This window comes from Miniopterus natalensis, chromosome 2 (assembly GCF_054644295.1).
Source record: "Miniopterus natalensis isolate mMinNat1 chromosome 2, mMinNat1.hap1, whole genome shotgun sequence".
NCBI lineage: Eukaryota > Metazoa > Chordata > Mammalia > Chiroptera > Miniopteridae > Miniopterus > Miniopterus natalensis.
The window spans coordinates 80,886,130-80,912,620 of NC_142082.1; the positions used below are offsets into that span (position 1 = coordinate 80,886,130).

The 26,491-nt window shown below is 33.6% G+C and overlaps 2 protein-coding genes across 8 annotated transcripts in view; both read right to left on the reverse strand.

The window, feature by feature from the left end:
- The window catches only part of ZC3H13 (zinc finger CCCH-type containing 13), an 86,598-nt gene extending 64,606 nt beyond the window's left edge, over window positions 1-21,992 (reverse strand). For 5 of the 7 annotated variants that reach the window (XM_016219533.2, XM_016219531.2, XM_087814359.1 and 2 more), the window contains exons 1-4: window positions 21,691-21,992; window positions 15,186-15,311; window positions 14,748-14,857; window positions 12,240-12,351 (exon numbers count right to left, since the gene is read on the reverse strand). In XM_016219533.2, the coding sequence (XP_016075019.2) occupies window positions 12,240-12,351; window positions 14,748-14,857; window positions 15,186-15,302 (339 nt within the window). In that variant the 5' untranslated portion in view covers window positions 15,303-15,311; window positions 21,691-21,992. Of the gene's footprint in view, window positions 1-12,239; window positions 12,352-14,747; window positions 14,858-15,185; window positions 15,312-21,690 lie in introns of those variants that run through there. The other 2 variants (XM_016219530.2, XM_087814360.1) reach the window with 2 other exon arrangements.
- An 845-nt stretch (window positions 21,993-22,837) lies between these two features.
- Window positions 22,838-26,491, reverse strand: part of CPB2 (carboxypeptidase B2) — a 30,813-nt gene continuing 27,159 nt past the window's right edge. Inside the window, 2 exon segments of the mRNA XM_016219528.2 lie at window positions 22,838-22,885; window positions 22,887-23,023. Coding sequence (XP_016075014.2) covers window positions 22,838-22,885; window positions 22,887-23,023 — 185 coding nt within the window.

Below are 26,491 nucleotides of genomic sequence, written 5' to 3' on the forward strand. Positions count from 1 at the left end.
ACTTAACCATGGTGTGTGATCTTTTTAATGTACTTCTGAATTTGGTGTGCTAGTATTTTGTTGTGGATTTTTCCATCTACGTTCACAATGGATATTGGCCTCTAATTTTCTTTTTTTTTTGTAATTTTTTGGTCTGGTTTTGAAGTCAGAGTTATTAATGCTGGCTGTCCTCATAAAATAAGCTTGGAAGCCTTTCCTCTGCTTGAATTTTCTGGAATACTTTGAGAAGGATAAATGTTAATTCTTTGAATGTTTGGTAAAATTCACCTGTAAAGCCATCTGGTCCAGGACTTTTGTTTGTTGGGAGTTATGGATTACTAATTTGATTTCATTAGATGTCAGTCTGTTCATATTTCCTGTTTCTTCTTGATTCAGTCTTGAAAGATTGTATGTTTCTAAAAATTTCTCCATTTCTTCTAGATTGTCCAATTTGTTGGAATATAATTGTTCACAATATTTTCTTATAATCATTTGTATTCCTGTGGTGCCAGTTATTTCTACTCTTTCATTTGATTTCATTTATTTGGGTCCTCTCTCTTTTTTCTTAATGAGTCTAGTTAAAGGTTTATTAATTTTATTTTTTTAAAAAAAGCACTTGATCTTTCGTATCTTTTTTTAGACTCCATTTAGTTTATTTTCGTTCTGACCTTTATCATTTCCTTCTTTCTACTCACTTTGGGCTTTGTTGTCGTCGTCCCCCCGCCCCCCGCCCAGGGCTATTAGGTATGTTAGATTGTTGATTTGAGGTGTTTCTTGAGGTAGGCCTGTATTGCTTTTACTTTCCCTCTTAGAATTGCTGTGGCTGTGTCCCAAAAATCTTGGGTCATTCTATTTTCATTTTTATGTGTCTCAGGGTATCTTTTGATTTCTTTCTTGATTTTGTTGTTAACCCATTCATTGCTTAGTAGAATGTTATTTAACCCTATGTTTGCATGTTTTTCAGTTTCTTCTTGTAAATGACTTCTAGTTTCATATCATTGTTGTTGGAAAAGATACTTGATTTCAATCTTCTTAAAGTTATTGAGGCTTGTTTTGTGGACTAACATGTGGTCTAGCCTGGAAAATGTTCATGTGCACTTGAAAAGAATGTATCTTCTGCTGCTTTGGGGTGAAATGCTCTAAAATATCAATTAAATTCATTTGGTATAATGTGTCATTTAAGGCTGTTTCCTTGACTTTCTGTCTGGATGATCTATCCATTGATGTCAATGGGTGTTCAAGTCTCCTACAATAACTGTATTACTGTCAATCTCTTCCTTTATATACATCAATACTTACTTTATATATTTAGATGCTGCTATGTTGGGTGCAATAACATTTACAAGGGTTATTCCTCTTGTCGAAATGATTGCTTTATCATTATTTAGTGTTTCTTTGTCTCTTGTTATAGTCTTTGTTTTAAAGCTTATATATAAGCATTGCTATCCTAGCTTTTATCATTTCCATTTGAATGAAATATCTTTTTCCATCCTTATGCTTTCAGTCTGTGTGTCTTTCCATCTGAAATGGGTCTCTTGTAGACAGCACATGTATGGGTCTAATTTTCTTATCCATTCAGCAACCCTATGTCTTTTAATTGCAGCATTTAATCCATTTACACTTAAGGTAATTATTAATAGGTATGTAGTTATTGTCATTTTATTATTGATATTTATGATCTTCCCCCCTTCTTAAAGAAGAACCTTTAACATTTCTTGGAATACTGGTTTGGTGATGATGAACTTTTAGCTTTATATATTCTGGGATAAAATTAAATTTAATGTTAATCCAAATTTTTCTTTTCTGTCATTTATCATCACATTTTATACCACAACTACTGACAATGGAAAAACCCATTATTAATTTAAAAGATTATGGTTCTCACCTTAATGTTTTTAAACCTTTTCAATTGGACACTTCTGATCGAGACTAAAAACTTTAACGAAAACAATGACTCATTGTTTTTTGGCCTGGATATTATCTCAAGGACTTAGCTCAGTCTATAGCTTTTAGAATAGATATAATCTGACATTTAAATATTTTTAAATTATTCACAGATGTGCAATTTCAGATCCTCTCAATATTATAGAAACAAAGACAATAAAAAAATGTTGGTCTATACTTTGGAAACTATAGTTTATTTTCTTTATACTATACTGAAGAGAAATTCCATAATAGGGTTATCAGAGACTTTCTTTCATATATTGGCCACAAAAATTATACTAGGTTGTCTCAGAATAAGCAGAGCCACGAGTAAACAAGATTATAAATTCCGAAAATATTCAACAGATCACAAAAATCAAGTATTCTCAAAACACATTAAAAAAAATTATATCAAAGAGAGAACAGTTATTAATATCTCTGTATCTATGCACCCAATAATACAGTAGTAAAGAACAGAAACCACAGAGATAGGGAGAGAACTAGACAGAAACACTCTACTAGTAAGATACTTTAAAAAGACATCTTCAGCCCTGGCCAGGTGGCTCAGGTGGTTGGAGCATCATCCCATACATCAAAGGTGGGTTTGATTCCTGGTCAAGGCACATACCTGTTGTGGGTTTGACCCCCAGTTAGGTCTCATACTGGAGGAAACCAATTGATACTTCCTTCTCACACCCATGTTTCTTTCTCTCTCTCTCTCTCTCTCTCCCCGCCCATTCCTCTCTCTCTAAGATCAATTAAAAACAACAACAACATATCCTTGGGTGAGGATAAAAAAAGAGACATCCTCAAACAACCAAGATAGATCAATTAGACAAAGTTATTAAAAATACAGAAGAGCCAAAAAAACAGGTGTTTTAGGTATACATGTTAGACTCTGAAAACCTCAAAGTAAAATATCCACCTTCTTTTCAAACACAGGGGGAAAAGTCAGAAAAATTAACTATTTTGGGTCACAAAGAAAATGTCATCAAATTAAAAAAATAGAAATATAAAGAATAATAACTAAAATTATTTGATCAAAAGAATACACACATAAAAACAAAAAGCTCTTCAACCTCAAAATTTTAAAACATGCCATTAAACAATTATTGGATCATAGGTGAAATCCAAACCTGAAGTGGAAGAATTTTTTTTATTATGTTTACTTTCAATATTACTTTATTGATTTCAGGTGTACAGCAGAGAATTTCTTGGAAGTAATGATAACGAAAACATGATATATGAGATCCATGAAATTCAGCTAATACAGCTATCAGAGAAAAGTTAATAGCATTAAATACTAATGTAAATAAAAATGAAAATAAATGCTCAACTAATTTTTTTTTTTAAAATCCTCGCCCGAGGATATTTTTTTCATTGCTTTTCAGAGAGAGTGGAAGGGAGAAAGAGAGAGTGATGTAATCTCTCTCATCAATTGGTTGCCTCCAGCACGCATCCCAACCAGGGCCAGGAATCAAGCCTGCAACTGAGGTACATGCCTTTGACCAGGAATTGAACCCAGGAACCTTCAGTCCGCAGGCCGACGCTCTAACCACTGAGCCAAACCAGTTAGGGCAATGCTCAACTAATTCAACAATGAAAAGGAATACAATAAACAAAAGAAAGAATTAACAAAGAAAACAACGAATAAATGTGTTAGAAAAGATAAAGAACTAATATATAAATATAAAAGCTGATTCATTGAAAATAAACCACTGGCTAACCAAATGAAAAAAAAGGGGAGAAAAAAAAGGGGAGAAATCGGAAGTATTCAAAATCAGATATGACAAAGTAAAAACAGCCATTAGAACAAAGAAAAATGTAAAACATGAGATTTCTTCATACAACTCTATGCAAACAAGTTTAAAAACCCAGATAAAATAATTTTTCTAGAAAAATACTACTTCCCAAAATTAACTTCAACAGTCTAAAGTCTACTAATTTTTACTGGAGAAAATAAAGCAGTTAAAGAAGGTATAAAGGCATACAAGACTCAGCTGATTTCACATGAGAGTTCTACCAAATCTTTAAAGAGCAGGAAATTCCAATACTTCTTAAAATATTCCATACAAAGTATTAGGAATATTTGATTATGAGGTATGTGCACCACTTGGGAAATGCTACAGTGTTATTTAAAAGCAGACTTGAATGAGTTGTAAATGTACATTGCAAAATCTAGGGCAACCACTAAAAAAAGTAAAAAACAATAATATGCTAAGGAGAAAAAATTAAATAATGTAAAATGCTCATTTAAAACCATAAAAGGCACCAAAAGAATGGCAGACAAAAAAAAAATCAGAACAATGGTAACAAATAAAAGATGGTAACAAATATGGTACATATTAATTCAAATATATCAATAATTACTTTAAAACAAGACCCAACTATATGCTGTCTATGAAAAACCAACTTTAGATATAAAGACACATATAGATTTAAAGGAAAGGGATGGAGAAATATATACTATGCTAATACTAAGCACAAGCAAGTGGAAATAGCTATATATGTATATATTTCTATTTTTACTGATTTTTTTAGAGATAGAGGAAGAGAGAGGGAGAGAAACATTGATCGGCTGCCTCCTGGTTGTGGACTGAGCCCACAACCTGGGCATGTACCCTGACCGGGAATCGAACCAACCACCTTTCAGTGCACGGGATGATGCCCAATCAACCGAACCACACTGGCCAGGGTGGAATACCTATATTAATTTCAGAGTCAAAATACGTGAGGCAAAAACTAATATAACTGCGAGGAGAAATACATGGTATTAGTTGGAGACTTTAACACATCTCTATCAGAAATGGACAGATGCAGCAGGCAGAAAATCAGCAAGAACATAGTTGAACTCAAAAGCACCATTAATCTACTGCAGCAATTTTCAACCTTTTTCATCTCATGACACACATAAACTAATTACTAAAATTCTGTAGCACATCAAAAACATATATGATATTTTTGCCAATCTGACCAAAAAATAGGTATAATTTTGATTCACTTACACCTGACAGCTATTGCTGTGTTGGTTGTCATTTTTTTGGTTTGACAATCTAAGAGAAAAGAGGTCAGTGTCCCTGAATAAACAGCTAGGTATTGCATGTTTTAAAAATGCTTCCAGCACATAGGATGAAAATCGCTGATCTACTAGATATAACAAACATCTATAAAGTTTGATGTTTATAGATGACAGGAGAATACACATTCTTCTCAAGTTCACATGGAACACTCACCAAGATAGACCACATTCTAAAGCACTGGCCTGGTGGTTCAGTTGGTTTGAGCATCACCCCGTGTTAAACCAAAAGGTTGTGTTAGATTCCTGGTCAGGACACATACCTGAGTTGTGGGTTTGATCTCTGGTCGGGGCACATACGGGAGGCAACAGATTGATGTTTCCTTCTCACATTGATGTTTTTCTCTCTCTCCCCTTTCCCTTCTCTCTAAAATCAGTAACTTGTGTGGCAAAAGTAAGTATACAGTTGTGAGTACATGAAACACAGTTGATTGTATTATTTATTAATTACTGTATTATTTTCCATACAAACAACTATAAACCTACTTTTGCCAGAACCTGTATGTACATGTATATATATATATGTATGTGTGTGTATATATATCTCCTTGGATGAAGATTAAAAAAAAAAACAGACCACATTCTAGAACACACTTATAAAAAAACATAAGTCAGACACTGTCTCCCCTGAGACCACAATGGAATTAAACTAGAACTAGTAACACAAGATAGCTGGGAAATTCCAAAACATCTGAAGATTAAACACACTTCTAATTAACACATGAGTCAAAGAAATTTCAAGGGAAATGTTTAAATGTTTCATACTACATGAAAATGAAACAAAACTTATCAAAATTTGTGGAAAGCAATGCTTAGAAATTTATAGCAGTAAATGCATATAATAGAACAGAAGATCTAAAATCAATAACCTAAGCTTCCACCATATAAAACTGAAAAAAATAAGAGCAAACTAAATCTAAAGTAAGCAGAAGAAATCAGGAAATCAACAGAGAAAAATCAATAAAGCCAAAAGCTGGTTCTTTAAAAAAGATCAATAAAGTCAATAAGCCTACACCCAGGCTAAGAAAAATGAGAGAAAGATAAATTATCAATATTAGAAACAAACCAGAAGACATCACTACAGAACCCAAGAACATTAAAAGAATACTATGCCCACAAATTTGATAACCTAGATCATCAATTTTCAACTGGTGTGCTGTAAGAATTTTTAAAACATGCAATAACTGACTATTTAATCAGGGGCACTGAGATCTTTCCCCTTAGGTTGTCAAATTAAAAAATGACAACCAACATAACAATAGCCATCCAGTGTGAATGCCCAGTCTTGAGCCATAAATATATGTCATACAATAGCGCTACATCTTATTGGTCCTGTGGCATAATAAGGTTGCTTCTGATTAACTCTTGGTACCAGAAATCCTTATATACAAGAATAGGCACATCATTTTTTTAAAAAGTCATTTTGGAGCAAAAAGGTAGGTAATTACTACTATCTTTTCTAAATCAATCAAAAGTGAATCTATTTTTTGGTCAGATCAGCAAAAAAATATATTCTTTGGTGTGTGGCAGAATTTTAGCAATTAGTTTGTGAGCCATGAGATGAAAAAGACTGAAAATCGCTGACTTAGATGAAATGGACTAATTCCTTGAAAGACACAATCTGCCAAAATTCACACATGAAGAACAGGCCTATAACTACTAAAAAAATTCAGTCAATAATTAATAACCTTTCAAAATATAAAACACCAGCCCCAGGTGGGTTCACATGTGAATTCTATCAAACGTTTAAGAAAGAAATTATGTCAATTCTCTACACTCTCTTAAATAGATCCAGAGTGGAGGTGAGGGTAAATACAAGTCTAAATAGTCTCCATCTGAAGATACATCATAATGTCGAGGTGGGGCAGGAAATAGAAGCAAATGACAAAAATGACTCTATGAAAAATAGTGGGCAAGGGAAAGGAAGCATCCATCTGAAGTCTCAGAAGAAAAATCTCTGAAAATGACTTTTATAGGAACCAGATAAGAGCATTAAAATGATAGGTTAAGAAAAAAATATTTTTAAAAACATTACACATATCAGTGTAATGTTTTAATTTCACATGAGAGAGCAGATTAACAAAAATGATTCAATTTTTTAAGAACAAGGATCATGAAAAGTGGTGGTAATGACTAATGCCACTGAACTATACACCTAAAATGTTTAAAATGATAAATTTTATATATTTCACAATTTTAAAAATTAAAATTAAATAAAGATCAATACACATAGATAAACTTAAGACTATTGCCCAGCCACTCTGAGCTAAGATTTAGGCTTGCAAAGGGATGCTCAGGCCGTGTCTTTAAATCCTAAACTAGATATCCTCCCACAATAATGAATTATTTAATCCTGTTCTTGAATGCAGCCACAAAGCTTTTCCTAAGAGACAGAGGTCTTCTAGAGCACATGCATGCCCCAATCACCATCAAATACTGAATATTCCTCCATCTGACTCTATAATCAGAGATCTAATTTTGCTTTCAAAGATATTTGATCATTGTGCTCAAATTACATAAAATAACAAGTCTCTGATATAGAAGAAAACACAATTAAATTACTGCATTTGAAAAGTTCTACAGACTGGTTGAAGTATCTAGTACCATAAAATGTAATATATAATTCCATAAATGTTTCAAAATAGCATATTAGAGTCAGTACAAGTACTGTAAACAGTGCCAAAAATTAGTAGTCCATGATATGAGCCTAGTATACAAAAGGGACTACAAACCAACTCTCCTCATTAAATCCTATCGACTCTACCTCAGATTAGCCTCTGATTATGTTAAATTCAGTTCCATTGTCTTAAGTCTGGTTCAAACACCCAGACCAGTCCTTTCCAATACAAATATAATGCAAACCACATGTGCACTTTTAAGATTTTCTTGTTGCCACATTTGAAAGAAAAAACAGGTAAAATTAAAATTTTGATAGTTTATTTAACCCAATATATCCAAAATATTGTCAATATCACATATAATAAACATAAAAATTTATTGAGACTTTTGACTTTCTTTTTCTCATACTAAGTCTTTGAAATTCAGGATGCATTTTACACTTACAGCACATCTCAATTCAGACTAGCTACATGTCAAGTGTTCACTAACCGCTCGGGACAGTGCAGACCTGAGACCACCAGGAGTTCTCAATACTGGCTGCAATATCAGAATCACTTTTCATTTATTTGGTAAATGAACTTACTAGTTCCAGGGTCTGGAAGTGAATCGGTGAAGATATCTTCAGCCCTTAACTCATACTCACATGTTATAATTCCTATACTCTGAGCAAACAGCTTCACAGTAGTTCTTTAAACAAAGGAGGTTCTCAAACACAGTAATCCTTTAAAACTCCTATTTTTATCGTGTTTGTTTCTTCCTCTTCCTGAACTCATCCCTTCCCTCCTTCATCCCATTTATCCTTCACACCCAGTGCAAAATGTCATTCCCCTCTGTAAAGTGCTCTCTGGTTCCCAATTATTCATTCTTTTCAATTGTTCATCTCTCTCTGACATACCATCACACTCTACAGAATTACAATTTATTTATTTCTCCACAAGATCAGGGGTTATCAACCTTATAACTCAGATACATTGGATTTGAGGTCAGTGGCAGAGAAGCGGTAGGATTACATTTAGTTTGGGGAAAATCACACACATACTATCTATGCTCTACTATCTATGCTATAGTTGCCCCTACCTAAACTAAATCTAATTTTCCCATAGAAATTCATTACATGAAGATCAAGAGTCACATACTGCAGTAGAAATGTATCGCAGAAATGATCAGTAGCTATCCTGTTATCACTCAAAATAATGAAGAGCCTAGTACACTAGCTTACTGACAATCTTTTTTTAAGCTTGGATAGCAAATTCCCTAAAACCTAACCATTGTTGAATCTTGTGACTCTATGCCTTAGGTGTGTATGAAGCTCGGTGCCTTTGAGGGCTTTCTCATCTAGGGAAAGCAAAAATCAGGCTTTAAACTTAATAAAATGCCAGCTTTGCTGATATACTAAATATATAAACCTTTATGATGCTAAACATATAAAACTTTATGATCAACAGCACACTTAAGCTTAGATACCCGTTAAGTACCTAAATCTCCACTGCTGGTGTTCATCTCCTATTTATATTAGAGAGAAAAGTCTAAGACCTATTCGAATACCAGTTCATACCATTTATTGAACAGTCAATACAGGTCAGTCATGTTACTTGTTTTACACTTATTTTTTCACAGCAACACATTGATATAGCTACCAACTGCATTTGACAGATAAAGAAACTAAAATGGAGTTAAATAATTCCTAAAGTAATGTATTCAGAATATAAATTCAAGATGTTTGTTCTTTACATTAACTATAGTCCATGCGTAGTGTGTTGAACCAGTTTATACTGACTCATAAGGGCCAACTGTTAAATTTTTAAGAACTGTGAAAATCATTGTTAAACAAAACTATAATTAAAAATTAAATTATATAAACAATTAAATAGTATCACAAAGGTAATAATTACTCAAAACTCACTTCCTAAATATTTTAGCACATTTTACTCTAGTGGTTAATTACATTTATTATATATACATATATATGTATGTAATGTACATTCATGTGTGTGAGAATACTATACAAGTGTACAAAACAGTATCTCTTCACAACTCTATATTCAGGGACAATACTTTGGTAGCTTGAAACTGACCATGATAGGAGTATTTACACCAAAGAAACTGGCAAATCCTACAAAGCATGGCTTTTTCTTTTTTCCCTGAGTGGCTGTTAAACATTTACTTGCAAGTGGCAAAGTCCATTCATTATTCTGAATCAAGAGGTTACTTCAAAATGCAATACACATGCGCAGCCCCTAATCAGAAAATCTAATTCAGTAGATCAGGAGTAGAATAGCTACATGTGTATTTTGAAAAAGACCATCTCTCCTCCAAAAGAACTTTGATACACACCTCTAGCTAAGAACTACTATTTGAGATTTCTAAAACAGTATTATGTACCTACCATATTAGCTGTTAAAAAGGAACATAGAGAAAACTGCATTACTTTTAGGTCCCCAAAAATAAGTCCTTACAAACTATAGCGTAAAACTGTGACACAGCTTTTTTTAATCACGGATCAAAAAATAGCCATAGGAAAGCTTCTGTATGTCTTAAATTATTAAAGAGGTTGCAGCTTATACTATTCAATAACTTTCATACAAAGACTAAAATGAGACAACTAGGTATCCATATGTAAAAAATGAGGTTGGACCCTTACCTAACATAAAAATTAACTCAAAATAGATCACAGATTCAAATGTAAGACCTAAAGCTCTAATATTCTTTGAAGAAAACACAGGCATCAATATTTGTGACCCTGAATTAGACAATGGTTTCTTAAATATGACACTCAAAGCACAAGAAACAACAAACATTTAAATAAACTGGATTTCATCAAATTAAAAACATTTGTTCTTTAAAAGATACCATCAAGAACATGAAGACAACCCATAGTATGAAAGAAATTTTTGCAAATCATATATATGATAAGAAACTTGTATCTAAAATAAAGAACTGTTATAAATCAGCAATAAAGAGACAATACAATAAAAAAAATGGGTAAAGGATCTAAATAGACATTTCTCCAAACAAGATATGCAAATGGCCAATAAGCACATGAAAAGATGATCAATGTTATTTTAGCCATCATGGAAATGCAAATTAAAACTACAATGAGATTAGCTCTTCACATTCATTTAGGATGGCTATAATCAAAAACTCAGATAATAACAACTATTGGCAAGGATGTAGAGAATTAGAAACCTCATACACTGCTGGCAAGAGTGTAAAATGGTGCAGCTGCTTTGGAAAACATTCTAGCAGTTCCTCCAAAGGTTAAACATAAAGGTTAAAAAAGGTTAAACCATGACTCAGCAGTTCTCCTAGACATAAACCCAAGAGAAATAAAAAATATGTCCACACAAAACTTGTATAATGAATGTTCATAACAGCATCACTCATAGGAGTCAGAAAGTGGAAACAACCCAAATGATCATCAACTCATGAATGAACAAACAAAATGTGATGTATCAATACAATGGAATATTATTTGGCAACAACAAAGAATAAAATACAAATACACCCTATAATATTTTATGAACCTTGAAAACACTATGCTAAGTGAAAGAAGCTAGTCACAAAAAAATACACCATATTGTATGGCTGCATTTATATGAAATAGGCAAATCTACAGTGACAGTTATGTTAAAAGTGATTGCCTAGGGCTTCAGGTCAGTTGGAGGGATAAGGAGATGACTGCTAAAGGGTATGGAGTTTCTTTTGGAGGTCATGAAAATGTTCTAAAATTGACTGTGGTGATGGTCACATGACTGTGAATATATGAAAAATTACCAAAATGTATACTTTAAATGGGTGAATTGTACAGTATGTAAATTATATCTTAATAAATCTGTTACAATTAATTTCTTGAAAAAATATCTCCAGAAAAAGACTTCCATTCCTGACAAACACCTGTGTTCTATTCAATAAACTACATCATAAATTGTGTTTCTCTTTTGGCTTAACTGCCACAAAATCACTAAATTTTGTGGTCACATGAGCTTCTCTTTACCTAAGTTTTCTAGTTCAGTTTCTGTCACTATCATGCCCTGCTTCCATTGTTTTAATTTAAAAGTACTCTATTTTAAGACACTTCAGTCATTCTCGGAAGCAGGCAGGATATGATGGCTGGCTGAACTATGAAAACTTAAGAATATGTTTAGATATTCATGATGTCCACCAAGGTAAAGAAACCTTAAGAAGTTCAGCTTGAGCTCTACCAACGAATTTCCTTCATCTTAACTACCACCAAGAAGTGAAACAATCAGAATTATGAGTTTTGCCACAGGACTTTTCCCCTCTACATTACATTATCTAAATAGAACATTATAATGCAATATCACACATTTGCCACACAAGATAATATTTAAAATGGAACATAAGCCCAGCTGGCATGGCTCTGTGGTTGAGCATTGACCTATCAAGGTTCGATTCAGGTCAGGGCACATGCCCGGGCTTGTGGGCTCAATCCCCAACAGGGGGCGTGCAGGAGGCATCTGATCAATGACTGTCTCATCATTGATGCTTCTATTTTTCTTCCTCTCCCTGAAATCAGTAAAGTCATATTCAAAATATAATAAAAAAATAAAAGAAATTAAATGAAACATAAATAAAACGTCTCTACTGAAATTTAACTTTACTTTGGGAAATTCATTCCTACCCTAACAGGTGAGGAGGAATCCTCTGTATTTCGTTTCTGGGACTCAGTGTCTACATCTTGGCGTTTGTTCTTCATTCTTTCTCTAAGATCCCCCGTAGGTCTTTCTGGTGACCTTTGAAAACAAAACAAAACAAAACCCAAAACAAAACAGCAAAAATCTATATTTATATATCATTATATAAGAATATATTTGCAGAAATAAACTCACAAATCTCTATAATTTTTCTAACTGTCCATGGCTCCTAAATTTCAGAAAAAATAATTAGTTTCAGCTTAACACTAACATATGCTGGGTGGAGGGGGCTAATGGGGGGAAAAAAGAGGGACATCTATAATACGTTCAACAATAAAGATAAATAAAAACACATATGAGCATCACTTACAAGCTTTCTCCCAATACCAATCAAAATGTATACTTTAAAATTCCATGGGGTGGCAGGTACTGGTAATATGAATAAGCAACTATATGTGAGCTGAGAAAAAAACAATCAGTAATTAACAGCTTAATTTGTTTTCTATTAATCACATTAATATACAGGGTGTGACAAAAGTAGGTTTAGAGTTGTTCATATGGATATTACAATAATTAATAATAATACAAGAATAAACTGTGTTTTGAGTACTCACAACCGTAAACCTACCTTTGCCCCACCCTGTATTAGTTATAATTGAAAATAAAAAAGTAGAAAGATAAAGTTTTAAACCACAACATTGCAAAATTAATCTAGAAGCAATAGTATTACCATCTACACGTATATGTGGTTGGATGCAACATTAACAACTGAGAAAATACTTTATGCATCTTGAGAATCAAAGTTAAATAGAGGAGTTTGTGCTATTCTTGTAACTTTTCTTAAATTTAAAATTATTTTATAATAAAAATAAAGGATTCATAGCAATATTTTAGACAGTGATTTTATATTCTGCTCTGGAATTTTTTAATTAAGGAAAAATACACATGTTTATATTCAAACACTGGTAGGTCTTCATAATTTAAATTGGAAATTTGATAAATGGCTGTTCAATTATTTCACACCATTACTAAGTAAGAAAAACAAAGCAGAGCTAGAAAACATACTACCTTTAAAGAATAGTCCTAGAACATCTTTAAAAAAGTTAAAGAATATGCCTCTCTTTAGCCATCAAAGTATAATATTTTTAAAAGATAAAAACAAATCACATATTCACATCTATTTCAAGTAACAGTTGATCAATCAAATCAATTTCTTTAGTTTATTAATCATTAATACAAATCACATCGTTAATGAAGAAATAATTTCAGTTAATTCACTTTACAGGATCTCATGAACATTTACACATTTATATTTTATAGATCTGTATTAAATGTTTTAATAGTTAACGCTGAACTTAAAAATAGAATTTATCAGTACATAAATCCTTTAAATTATAGTTCTGATGTACATGTAAATTTTTGTGTGTTCTGGTTTCCTGAATATAACAAAAATTTATTATAAACTTGTTTCTATCCTAAAGAACACCTAAGTATAGTAATAATAAAAACAAAACATTAAAATTATTGAAATAGTTTCCTAGGTATGTGTTTATACAGGTAATTAAACTTATGAAGACTAATTTCACCTCAACAACAGAAAAGACAAATGACAATCTAAATACAAATGAGACAATATTCAGCATCACAAGTAAACAAAAATACACAACATTTAAGTGAACAGAAGGTTTAAATTTTAAATTCTACTAAACTTCAAAATCTATAACACACAAAAAAATTCACTCAATTAAAAAAAAAATCTTCAAATGCTAATGTTCAATTTTGATACTATTCCTGTAGCCAAAGCAATCAGCACGCACAATTTTAAAACTAGGTAAATTATTTCTTTGCCAATCAAGTTTAAACTCTTTCTGTGACAATCTTTATGTAAGCTACATTTTTAAACACCATAACAAAATCATCATAAGGGAACCAAAAGGAAAAATAAAAGGTCTTTATTAGGAAAGATTTAGTTTTGCCTTCATTAAAGACAATAATATAATGTTCTAAATAGGTACATTTATTCTCATATAAATACATATTTTCATTTACATTAACACACTGTGATAAGGATTCGGCAAATGCATTTTAACCTTCAGAGCTTGCATTAGATTATTTTTTGTCATTAAGATTTAAGTTTAGAACATCTTAAAAAGCTAAAATTATATCCTATTTAAATTTTAATAAAATTCTGTCTTAAGCAGCAGTTTAATACATAATTGGGAGAGGGGAGGTAAGCCATACATATATTAGAAACAAGATCTATTGTCAAAACAAGTAAATATTGAACAAATAAGTTAATTTTAAAACAAACATTTTATTAATCTTGAATTTAACAACTAAAAAGATCTTGTCGATCTCTGACTACATATCAGTAAGACTACTACCAAAATAGAAAATCTGACCAAACATATGGTTTTATTTCAGATTTTTATATTAGATAAACTATAAAAGCCATCTTCTAATTGTATATGAACAATTCAAAGTTCTCAATTTACCTTCTGTAATTGCTGCTATAACCTTTACCACGGGGTGAAAGGCCATGTACGAATCTACATGTGTTTCCATAGAGGCAGTTGCCAGTCTTCAGCCAGTTACGGCACTGTGTCTAAGAGACAGATATTACTATGTAAATTTCATATTTATTCATATTTATTTCTGGACAAAAGATGCTAGTGGAACAAAGTTAAAACAAATGCTATCAAAATTCCAGCTAACCTGAGATATACATTACTCCCCAAATAATAAAAACATCAGAGGGAAAAAAAAAAGAAAAATCTACAAACCCTATCAACCCTTTTCAAGTCTTTTCATGAAACACACTTAAAAATTTACTGAACATTCCTACAACAACCAGCTCACCTTTATGATACAAATCAGTATTTCAAGAATAGGACTGCAAGAGAAGCCCTATGACTGTACTAGTGACAACTCACCTCTGCTGTACTGCCAGTGCTGGGTCCAAGCCTCTCAAATACACTGGGTCGTCGGGATGTGCTTTCAGATATGGTCTTTGTATTTTCCACTGTGACTTTCCTTCTAATTTTTGACATTTTGTACTACTTTAACAAAAGAGAGAGAGAGAGAGAAAGAGAAAGAGAGAGAGGGAGGGAGATAAAGACAAAACTGTAAAATTCTTCAATATGAAATAACTGAGCCCATAACTTGCAAGTAGATAAAACTGTAGATAATACACGGGATTTTTCTCAGGGAGAAAACAAAAGAATAGGAGAGGTCACATGTAAATAAAGGTAAACAGAAGTTATCTCCTAAGACACACTTTATAAGTCAATTTATAACTTTGAAATCTGTTGGCTATAATTTTACCTCTTCTGCAGAGTGAAATGAGTAAGATTCTACTTACATAGCTAAGTTTTCATAGTACATTCAACCTCAGAAAACACACCATAAAACAATTAGTTTCTAAGTTCCTTATGCAGGTCGTTTCAATATTTAGTAACTATCTTTTAAAGAAAAGCTGTACTATCATTTTCCATTACTTGGTTATCTGGAAAAGAAAGCTATGTCAAAAAATGGCAAAACAAAATCAGGTGAGAGTTTTATTGATCGTAGAAGTTTAGTTTTATACAATTTAAGTGATATTAGTTATGTTCTAAAGATCAACTTGGGAGAAAAAGGAATACTATTTAAATATTTTCTTTGTCTTACAGTAGCCAAGAAAACAGCAATCAAGGATATGTATTTTCCAATAATACAAAAAAATCTCTCTCAATGTTGATGACTGTCTTTCAAAACAGAAAGGCCGCCCAGCCAGCCTGGCTCAGCAGTTGAGCATCAATCTATGATCCAAGAGATTGGGGTTCTATTCCCTGCCAGGGCACATGCTGGGGTTGCAGGCTCAATTCCCCAGTATGGGGAATGCAGGAGGCAGCTAATCAATGACTCTCATTACTGATGCTTCTACTCTCTCCCTCTCCCGTCCTCTCTCTGAAATCAATAAAGACATCTTTTAAAAAAACAAAAAACAAAACAGAACAGGCTACAGAACTAGAAAAAGTAAAGGTGTTTCTACAGTCTATACTACATTGACATAAAAGTTAAAGGTGCTAAAAGTAATAAACCAGCTATTTTACCATTGCTAGTAAAAGAAAGACTAATCATAAATATATTTTACGAAAGTAAATATTAAAAACTAAAACTATAATAGAAAACTATCCAAGTATGTAATCAGGTAATTCAATTGGAAATGAAAAGATCAGAAAACAGTTCTATGATATACGTTAGAAAACAATACTGAATTCTAGACCATAAATAACCTAAAGATTACACTACTACAGGAACTGCTTAAGAGAAAGAAAAAAGAATTTAACAATATTACACTTTATACCATCTAAATATTAGTTGAAATCTTATTAGTAGTCAAAATTAGTTACTAGAATGAACAACGGAAGCTAAAAAAGTAAAAGTTCTATTTGGTATGAACTGGTCTCTATAAAGTTCACAAATGTTTTTTTTTTCTTTCTTGTTTTTTTAAAATATATCTTTATTGATTTCAGAGAGAGGAAAGAAGAGGGAGAGAGAGAGATAGAAACGTCAATGATGAGAGAGTCATTGATCAGCTGCAGCCCACAACCCGGGCATGTGCCCTGACTGGGAATGGAACCCCGATCGCCTGGATCCTAGGTCAATGCTCAACCTCTGAGCCACGCCCGGCTGGGCCACAAATGTTCTTTTAATGTGTTTCAAAGTAACTGCACTTCACTTGAAAGAAAATTAAATCATGGTAGTACCAAATCAACACTAAAAAAAATTATTAACAATGTTTTGGTTCAGTTAGATACTTCTTTTCAGGTCACATTTTAAAAGGACCCAAAGAATAAGTACAATATTTGACAAATGAACCAAGAGGAAACTATGATATAATACAATACAGTAGTTTTAAATTGGAAAAATTTAATATATTCTTTAATATAAAATGTAATCATTATTTTAATAGTTTAACTACAATTAATTTTTAGTGATTTGTTAGAAAATAACTTTAAATTACAAATTATAAAAAATTAGCGTAGTGTCACATAAAGAAACAAGTATCTGCTGCGACATAAAATGTCAACTGTTCTTTAAGTAAGAAACTATACAGTGAACCTTACATAATAGAGTTAGTATTATAAGACAATCTTTGATTTAACTTTTCTTAGGCTCATTCTCAGCCCAAATGTGAATTTACAGAGGAAAAGTTGGTAAAATCTCTTATGACCATTTGATTTACTTAACATAAAGTACTAAAATCCAACATGAGTGGAGATGAGAAAGATGTAGAAAATGTAGAGCTTTAACTGAGAAAACTACTATTTTACAATTTATAAGTGAGCAGAATTTGAGTAAGTAAATATATCACAAAATATATAGGAAAAGTGAGAAAAACACAGTTTTAAAGTTTCATTATGTTACTATAAATATTAATATATAGATTACACTGTAATGCTCATTCACTAATTTTAAAAGCATTTGTTAAACTTAAAATCAAATGAGTTTTAAAAGTTCCTTATTAGCTATTATTAGTTATCTGGAACTTGGAAAGGAGGCACAGCATCCCACTACATTCTCTCAAAGAAAAACTAACCCTAACCTTACATTTTTCCTCTCCACTATCAATTAAAATGTTAGTTCTGTCCTCAAAATGCCTATTCCCAATATGCCCTCACTTCCAATATACCCTCCTCCAAAAGAGTCAATGGTAGTGTTTTCCACAGTTGGGGCAACAAGCTATTTATTATTATACTTGTAACACTGGTCATCTATCATCTCCCTTCTTGTTTTTCTGAGGGCTCCAGGTATTAACTCTTGTTTCTCCTCCTGCTCTGTAAGCTGTTGCTTGGATCAGCACTCTTCTCCCCTGACGTGCTGGAAAGGACAGTCTTGAAGCTTCTTTCCAACTCCAGATCCCTAATGTGAGCTCTGAAGATTTCAAAGGGTTTGGACTGCTATGTCAAAGACAATCAAGTGAAGACTAATGATTCCATATTGCTCCTCTCCTTGTATTCTTGCCACTAAAAAAGTTCCTTCACTCATATATAGACATAAAGTTGCTTTTACAAGTGACATAAAGAACTACTCAAGATTCACCTACATACTATTTATCCCAGGAATTTTACTTCTAGCTACTGTTGAGTCTACCAACTTAAGGAAGAATAGCAACGAGGTAAAGATGTGTTTATTCTCCTCTTTTCTCAGAGTCCAACAGTGTCAGACCTTGCCCTAAATGGCAATGAGTTTGAGTACCAGGTCTAGCCTACAGGAAGGTACTAGACTTAAAACCCCAAAAACAACTGAAACAATAAGGGGAAAAGTAGGAAGTGGAGTTTTCTAGTTGAAAGAAAGAGGAATTCTTCTGATCTATCTAGCTAGGAACTTCCATCAGTAGTCAACAATAACAAGTTATCTAAATATTATTACTGAAACATTCATGAATTTGCATAGATAAAATGTTTTATGCTTGCAAAGAATACAAAATATACTACTTTCTATCCCATTTGTCTAAATATATACACATAATCTAAAATGCACTAGGAAAGCATTTACTTATATATAGCAATAAATTAATTTGAAACTATATCACCAACTTTGTGATTTAATTAGAATTCTCAAAATAAAAATTTGGGCCTACAAAGGAAGATAAATACCACAACAGAATAAAATGCAAATCTGACGGGGGTGGGGGGGAGCTTTTTCAATAAATATCTAAATAGGCTTCAATAAGTAAATACTTCAGAGCATCAGAGCATATGAGAAAAGTAAGAAATATTAAGATAAAAATGCAAATATTAGTCTTCCTTAGCTAAGAGACTTTGAAGGTTTTCTCTCCAGTTTTGTTTTCAAATTTTTCTTTGGTTTTAAGTTGCCATCACCCTTCACATCATGTCTTTCCCAAACACCCGCATTATCAAAGCCAGAGTGACACTGGTGAAAGTGTACTGAGTTATTTCCTATTTCTCCTCTCCATTTTCAGAGTTAATAAAGATCAGAAGTTGTATTTTTCCAATTGCAAAAGAAAGATAGGGCACAAAGTCTGAATCATTAAGACACAACAAAAAAGGGTCTTAATATATGGGAACGGTCTACCCCTCAAAAAACTTACAAACATACTATAATGTTTGTAATTCATACTATAAATTTGACTGAGAAAGAAAAAATATACAGCAGCTTCTTTTTAAACAATTATTTCTGCCCGCCCTGTTGTGGCTCAGCGGTTGAGCGTCAACCTAGGATCCAGGCGATAGCGATTCGATTCCTGGTCAGGGCACATGCCTGGGTTGCCGGCTAGGCAGCCGATCAATGACTCTCTCACCATTGATCTCTCTCTCTCTCTTCCTCTCCTTTCCCCTCTCTGAAATCAATAAAGATTACTTAAAAAAAAACCAAAAAAACAGTTATTTCTGAGGCCTAATCACTGAAATCTTGTCAATAAAACATGTATCAGTTCTAGTATGCTCACCTCAATCCTTAACTAAACCTTTTTGAGGTCTCACCTTCTGGTAGCAAAAATGAAAGCATAATCTGATGAGCAGCAGCATAGTATTAGTAAACTGTCAAATAACTAACCAACTAAAACTACATAAATGTACTAACTGGTAGTAGAATAAACCCCTATCCACTGCAGTTCTAAAATAAAAAAAGGTTATGTTAAAAATGAGGTCCCTTCATATTTGTATTTCATAATTTTGAGAGAAAAAAGTTAGGTTTATTTGATGCAGTCTGCAAGAATTTTTTTAAAAGAACTTTCTAAAACAATCTTGCAGATTGCTTATATGTAAATAGACTAAAACAATTCCAAACTGAATTCTGAACAAAACTGGCAGAACTAACATGACTACACAAATATGAACAAGGCAATACTGTTGCACTTTGCAGAAAAAAAATTTGTTAAAAAGACTATGCACAGAAAAAATCCCATGCTGGTAGGTAACTACTATAAAGTAAACAGAACTGCAACATACAAAACTACTAAAAAAAAAAAAAGAAGAAAAGACACTTTATATATCAACAACAGTTAATGTTTCAACTGCTACTAAATATCTGCTGAAACAGTTCTAACTCTATATGACAAGGAGAGTGAGGTTTGGGGGAGATAGGGAAACCAACCTGCACTGAAAACCAATTCTTCAAATAAATGTATGTTAAACTTTGCTTTCTATATGTAAATGTCAATGCATATTATAATACAAATTAACACTGATAACTTGTACTGAAGTAAAAACAACACCCACTTGTTAGTTTACAGATATGGAAATTGGATGAATTTGCATATCTTAAAATATGCAATAAACGTTCATTTCAAATCATCAATAATTAGGAAGCCAGTAAAAGGCATGTATGTGATCAAACTGGATCTTACCAGATCCACACACTTAGTTTCACCATGCAACTATTTTTACAGACACAAGTTGCTACATACCTGCATCAACATTCTCAGTCTCTTGTTGAAATTGTCATGTTACAATCTAAGAAATTGGAAATTGTTTGAAAATCTATAGATTATGTTCACAAAACTCTCCAAAATATTTTCGCATAGGTACTAAATATAGTAATTTCAATTATTACAGAACTAGACTCTGCTAATTATGTGTGGACTGTACTGCATAAGCATATTTAGATTTACTGCAACATTATCATGAACTTTGAAAACTTGAGGTGTGGAGATCACTTCCAAACTTTGTAAATTATTTCTTCACAAAACCAAAAACCTGAAGAGACTGCATATGCCCCTAATTTTCAAAGTAGTTCAAATTATCTGAAAACCTCGCAAAATAACAGAATAGCTTGACTAAGCTCTAGAGACAAGATCCTACCAATATCATTTAAGTACTATCAACTCCAAATAATTTTGCAGCTACATAACTTTTTTCAAACATCAGATAATGACAAACATCAGAACCTCTCCTTTCATTCCCCCTTCCCGGTTTCTGACATAGTTGCCAAAACTACCTACTACCGAGGGAATGTGAAGATGATAAAGCAGCACTCCTCAACTCCGAGGGCTTAAGTCGTTAAGTTACTGCTGCCAGGAATTAAGAAAGACCAAATACAACCAAAAGCAAGATACTTTCCCCGAACAGGTCTGGAATGCGTAAAAAGGAAGCTTCTAAACCTAAAACCGTATTCGTACAGCCTTTCACTGCATTCAAATGCGAATACCACGCAAGGGTTCCCAAGCCCACCTCAAATGGTAATGATTAAGCCTTTCATCTCAATGTCCCGGTCCCCTTAGACAAACTCGCAGAACCCGAACGAGGGCGAGAAACGAGGCCTGAGCACAGGGAGCTGTCGCAGAGTTGAGAGAGGGATGCTCAAGGAGCTCAAAATCCTGGCGTGTGCCAGGCGGGGACGGAGCCTACTCCGGGCCTTCCCACACCGTGTCAGCCCAACCACCGCCTCCCCGGGACCCCGATACTCCCACCAATTCACACAATTCAAGCTTACCTCCTCCCCAAGCTCCCTTCGCAAGCACACTGCGGAGGCGTCACCGCCGCCACCGCTCCGAGGATGGGGGGATGCGACCCTCTGTCCCCGCGCCTGGCCCCGGGAGGACGACGACAAGGAGAAGGAGGTGCGCGAGCGGCTCCCGGGAACCGGCCCTCGGCTAGCGAGGGATCCCGGGGGCGGCTGAGAAGCGGAACTCGCCAGCCGCTTCGCCAGGATCAAGCGAGACTGGGACGTAGAGAGGAAAACAACGAAGGGAGGCTGGGGAATAAGAAAATGCAACGAAAACACTTCCAGGCCGCGAAGAGGATCGCCTCAAAATGCCGCCGGAAGTTGAGGGTTTGCCCTGTTCCTCTACAGGCCTAGGCAGCTTCCGGCTGCCAAATTAGTCGTCAGCGCGCAGGCACCGCCCCTTTGTGGGCACGCCCTCCGTCCTCACGCGGCGGGGCGCAGTCGGAACCAGCTCTGCGTGAGATCTCTGCAGGGGAGACCCGGAGCTTAGAACTTCTCAAGCTCAAGTTCCCAATTAAAAGTGACTTTAAGAGGAAGAGTTTCACACTTTTATTACATAAATTCTTGCAATAAACGGCTGTGGTAAATGCCACATTTGTTGTCGAAAGTAAATACATTCATTCGATCTACAAAGTTTAATGAACGCTGAGCTGGAGGGCGACAGGAAGGTGTTTGTCCTTCCTGACACCCTTCCACTTTCTGGGCCATTCATTGTCTTTTCCTGTGGAACAAACGGACCGCACGGTTGTGTTTTTAGGGCACAAGCAGAAATTTGTTGAAAATGTGCAGCAAAAATATTTAACGTACTTCTGAAAAACCTTTCTTTTTGTTGTTTAGGGTCCAATGATTTGCATTAAACTAATTATTAAAATTGCTTGAGATGGTTAGTCAAACGTCGTGAATAATAATAATAAAAAACCAGTACCTAGCTTCTCATAAGTTAAAAAGAAAAGGGGGGGGGGGGAGGAGAAAATGTGAATTTATTTACTACATTTATTTTGTTCTTTGACAAAACCAAGGAATAGGAAAACCTTTTGTCAAAACTATTGATAAAACTTTAAAAAAACTGGTACAATGATTTGGTCTTGGAATCGCTAAATTAAAATGTGGGAGCAGAGTGAAAAAATCAAGAGCATTAAACATTCTTGATGACATGCCAAGCTATTTTAGAGACAGTGGCAAAGAGCTTCTCTGCAAGGGGGTTCGATGAAAAGCTTTGGCAGCAAGAATCCATATTTTCCTGTATCTCGAAGTTCAATTGTAAAGGAATATTTGATGCCCAAGTCATAGATCCAGTCATCTGGACCTCCAGGAGCTAGGTCTATAGAAGAAAAGAGAAATTACTTTTTGAAATACAGATGTTTCAAGTTAACTAACAAAGTGTTTTTTCTCCCTAAAATTGAAAATTGCTTTGCATTTTTCTGATTATTAAGTAATATACATTTCTGGTAGAAAATGGAGGTTGATGGAAAACAGGTTAAGGAAGAAAATAAAAATTATAACTTTACCAAGAAGTGATAATCACCATTAATGTTTTAGTGCTTCCCCCCACCCACCCCTTTTCAGTGAAGGCTTTAACCAAAAAAAAAAAAAAAAAAAAGTTAACTTAATTTTTAAAATTTTCTAAGTTAATTTTTTTCCTATATAAATAAGGTCATTCTATACATTCTGTTTTATAACATAATACCTGTGGTGACCAGCTTTATGTATTGATGAGTTCAAATCAAATCATCTTTAACTCATAGCATTGCACTGTAAAGCTGGATGTAAATTAATTTAAAAATTTATTTGGAAAACTTTAGATTTTTTCCCTAATTTCTAAGTAACATAAACAACTTTACAATTAACAACCTTGTTTATACATAATTGCTTCTTTGTTCCTTTAGAATATTATTTCTAGATTGCTAACATAAGGGTATGTACTTTTTACAATTATTCTACATGTTGCCAAATAGCTTTCAAAAGAATTTACCAATTTATACCTGCACTAGCAAGGTATGACTATGCCCACTTTTCCCTCCCACATTATTGTGGAATTTTGCATTTCTGGCAATTTTATGGGTGAAAAAAATAATATCAAATTGTCTCGCTTTATGTTTCTTTTATTACTGGTGAATTGAATGTTTTGCTTGTATATTTATTGTCTATGTTTATATACATTTTTATCAATTGTCTTACTCATATTCTTATTTGGTTCAATTTATAGATTGTTTATAAAAGGAACATTAGTGTTGTTATTTAACCCTGTGTAATATGGGGAGAATATTTTCTTCTTATTTGGTTATTTAGTTTTCAACTTGGTTTATGACAGGGTTTTTATATAAAAATATTTTATCTATCTGGAATTTATTTTAGAGAAAGACATGTTAGTAATCCAGTTATTTTTTTCTAAGTAACATCAGGTTTCTCAACCCAATTAATTGAATAATCTAACATTCTTAACTGATTAGAAATGCCTTCTTCATGAGATACTACATCTTATATATTTGAAGTTTCTAATGTATTTTAATACTTGGTTGGGGCAAATTTTCTCTTATTAGTCTTATTTTTCAGAATTCTACAAGCTCTTCTACTAAATGTATTCTTTCAAATGAAGTTCAGGATCATTTGAGTGTTCATTGGGATTTATACACAAATTAATTTAGAACAACTGACCCATTTTTTTATGTTGCTTTCCCACTCAAAAACATGGCAGGTTTCTCCTCTTGTTTATCTTCTTTTATGTACACCAGTAAAATTTTCTAGGTTAAAAAATATATAGAGTATATAGATTTGTGTTTGTACATGCATATATATATATTTAACAATGAATCCACATATATGTTTGTATCTATATGTAATATGTGTGCACATATATATATGTACATGTATAGAAAAAGTAAGACCTTTTTTTCATTTTATTTTCTACCTGATTATTTTCGGTATATAAGAAAGCTATAGAGTTGTATGTATTTAGTTCATAGTCGGCCACCTTACTCAACTTTTTTTTAAAAAAATATCTCTTTATTGATTTCAGAGAGAGGAAAGGAGAGGGAGAGAGAGAGATAGGAACATCAATGATGAGAGTCATTGATCGGCTGCTTCCTGCATGCTCCCGACTGGAGATCGAGCCTGCAACCCGGGCATGTGCCCTGAATGGAAATCAAATCCCAATCGCCTGGATCCTAGGTCGACACTCAACCACTGAGCTACACCCAGTTGGGCCTCACTCAACTTTTTAATTGTGACTAATATTTTTGGTTAATTTTCTACTGTTTTCCATGTAGGCAATCATATAATATGCAAAGTGATCATTTTTGCTTATTTATAATACTTATACTTGAATGAATACAAATGTGTTTACTGAAACATTGTTTTAATATTGAAAAATACTCATCAACAGTGGATTAGTTAAGTTATTCATTCAGCAAATATTTCTGACAACAGTTACAATATTTGCAATTTATTCTAACCATTTTCCTATGCTTACACGCACATACACATAAATGTGTCCAAATGAATGAATGTGTGGAGATGGGCTGATTTCATCATAAGAGGAAGTTTACTCTATAAGTTCCCCTAGCCCTGAGGCACTATGGTCATGCTTTGGGGAACAATAGTAGAAAAGAAGATGGAAATCAAGAGAGCTCTGAATTGTGAAAGGAAGTTGTGGGGTTTATCTGTGACAGAACGGGACCTGGGTCACAAAAGGCAGCAATGGACCAGTGACACCAAGAGACAAAGATATATCATGTGGACCAATCTGGCCTCAGTTTTTTTTGAGTCAATTTTGGGTTGCTGAGGAAGAAGAGAAAATTTCCAGTTCTGGACTTTCTACTAATAAGGCATCTGGTGCTCAAGCAATTTATTGAAAACGATATAATGTGATTATTAATATGAATGTGTTTTTATAACCCTGTAGAACACACTTATTAAAGGAAACTCTGGGACTTTGAATATATTGTCTCAAGGCCTTTTCACATGCTATTCCCTCTTCCTGGTTTTCCCCCACCTTTGTTTAGCAGCTGCTTCCCAGATAGGTGTCCCAGAAATGTCAGCTACAGAGAGAGACCTTCCCAGGCAACTTTAGCTAAGTAGCCTCTCTCCTGCAGTCATTCTCAAGTCCATAAGCCAATTTTACTGTCCTTACTTGTCAATGGAACTATACTATATTTTACCCTTTAATTTTATTCATCAGTGATGGAAAACTTTTTCTGTAAAGGACCAGTTAGTAAATATTTTAGGCATTGTGGGTAACACAGTCTATGTCACAACTACTCAACTCTACTGTCATGAAACTATCATAGACCACAGATGTATAATTGTGGCTGTGTTCAAATAAAACTTTATTTGGGGACACTAAAATTTGAACTTCATATAATTTTCAAAGTTCACAAAATCTTCTTTTTTATTTTCTACCATGTAAAAAACTGGAAAACCATTCTTAGTTCTCAGGCTATGCAAAAACAAGCAGTAGGCTGGACATGACCTACCTGTCATGATTTGCCAATACTTGGTTAAATGTTTATTTTCTGTTCCTCTTCTCCCATCTTCCCTTGAAGCTTCAAAAGAGTAAAATCACTGTCTGTTATCCCATTGTGCGTACAAAGGAGTCCCTCAATAAATACTTAGAACATTTGTTAAGAGTTTGCCACACACATATTCTTATCACTCTGATAGAAACCAAAGACATTCAACTATACTGTGCTATGTGCTATATATACTCTTGGGCACAGGCTGTCACTAAAAAGCAAAAAATGTAATGGTTATACACTAGATGTGTATAGTGTTCAACCTGCACAACCTTACA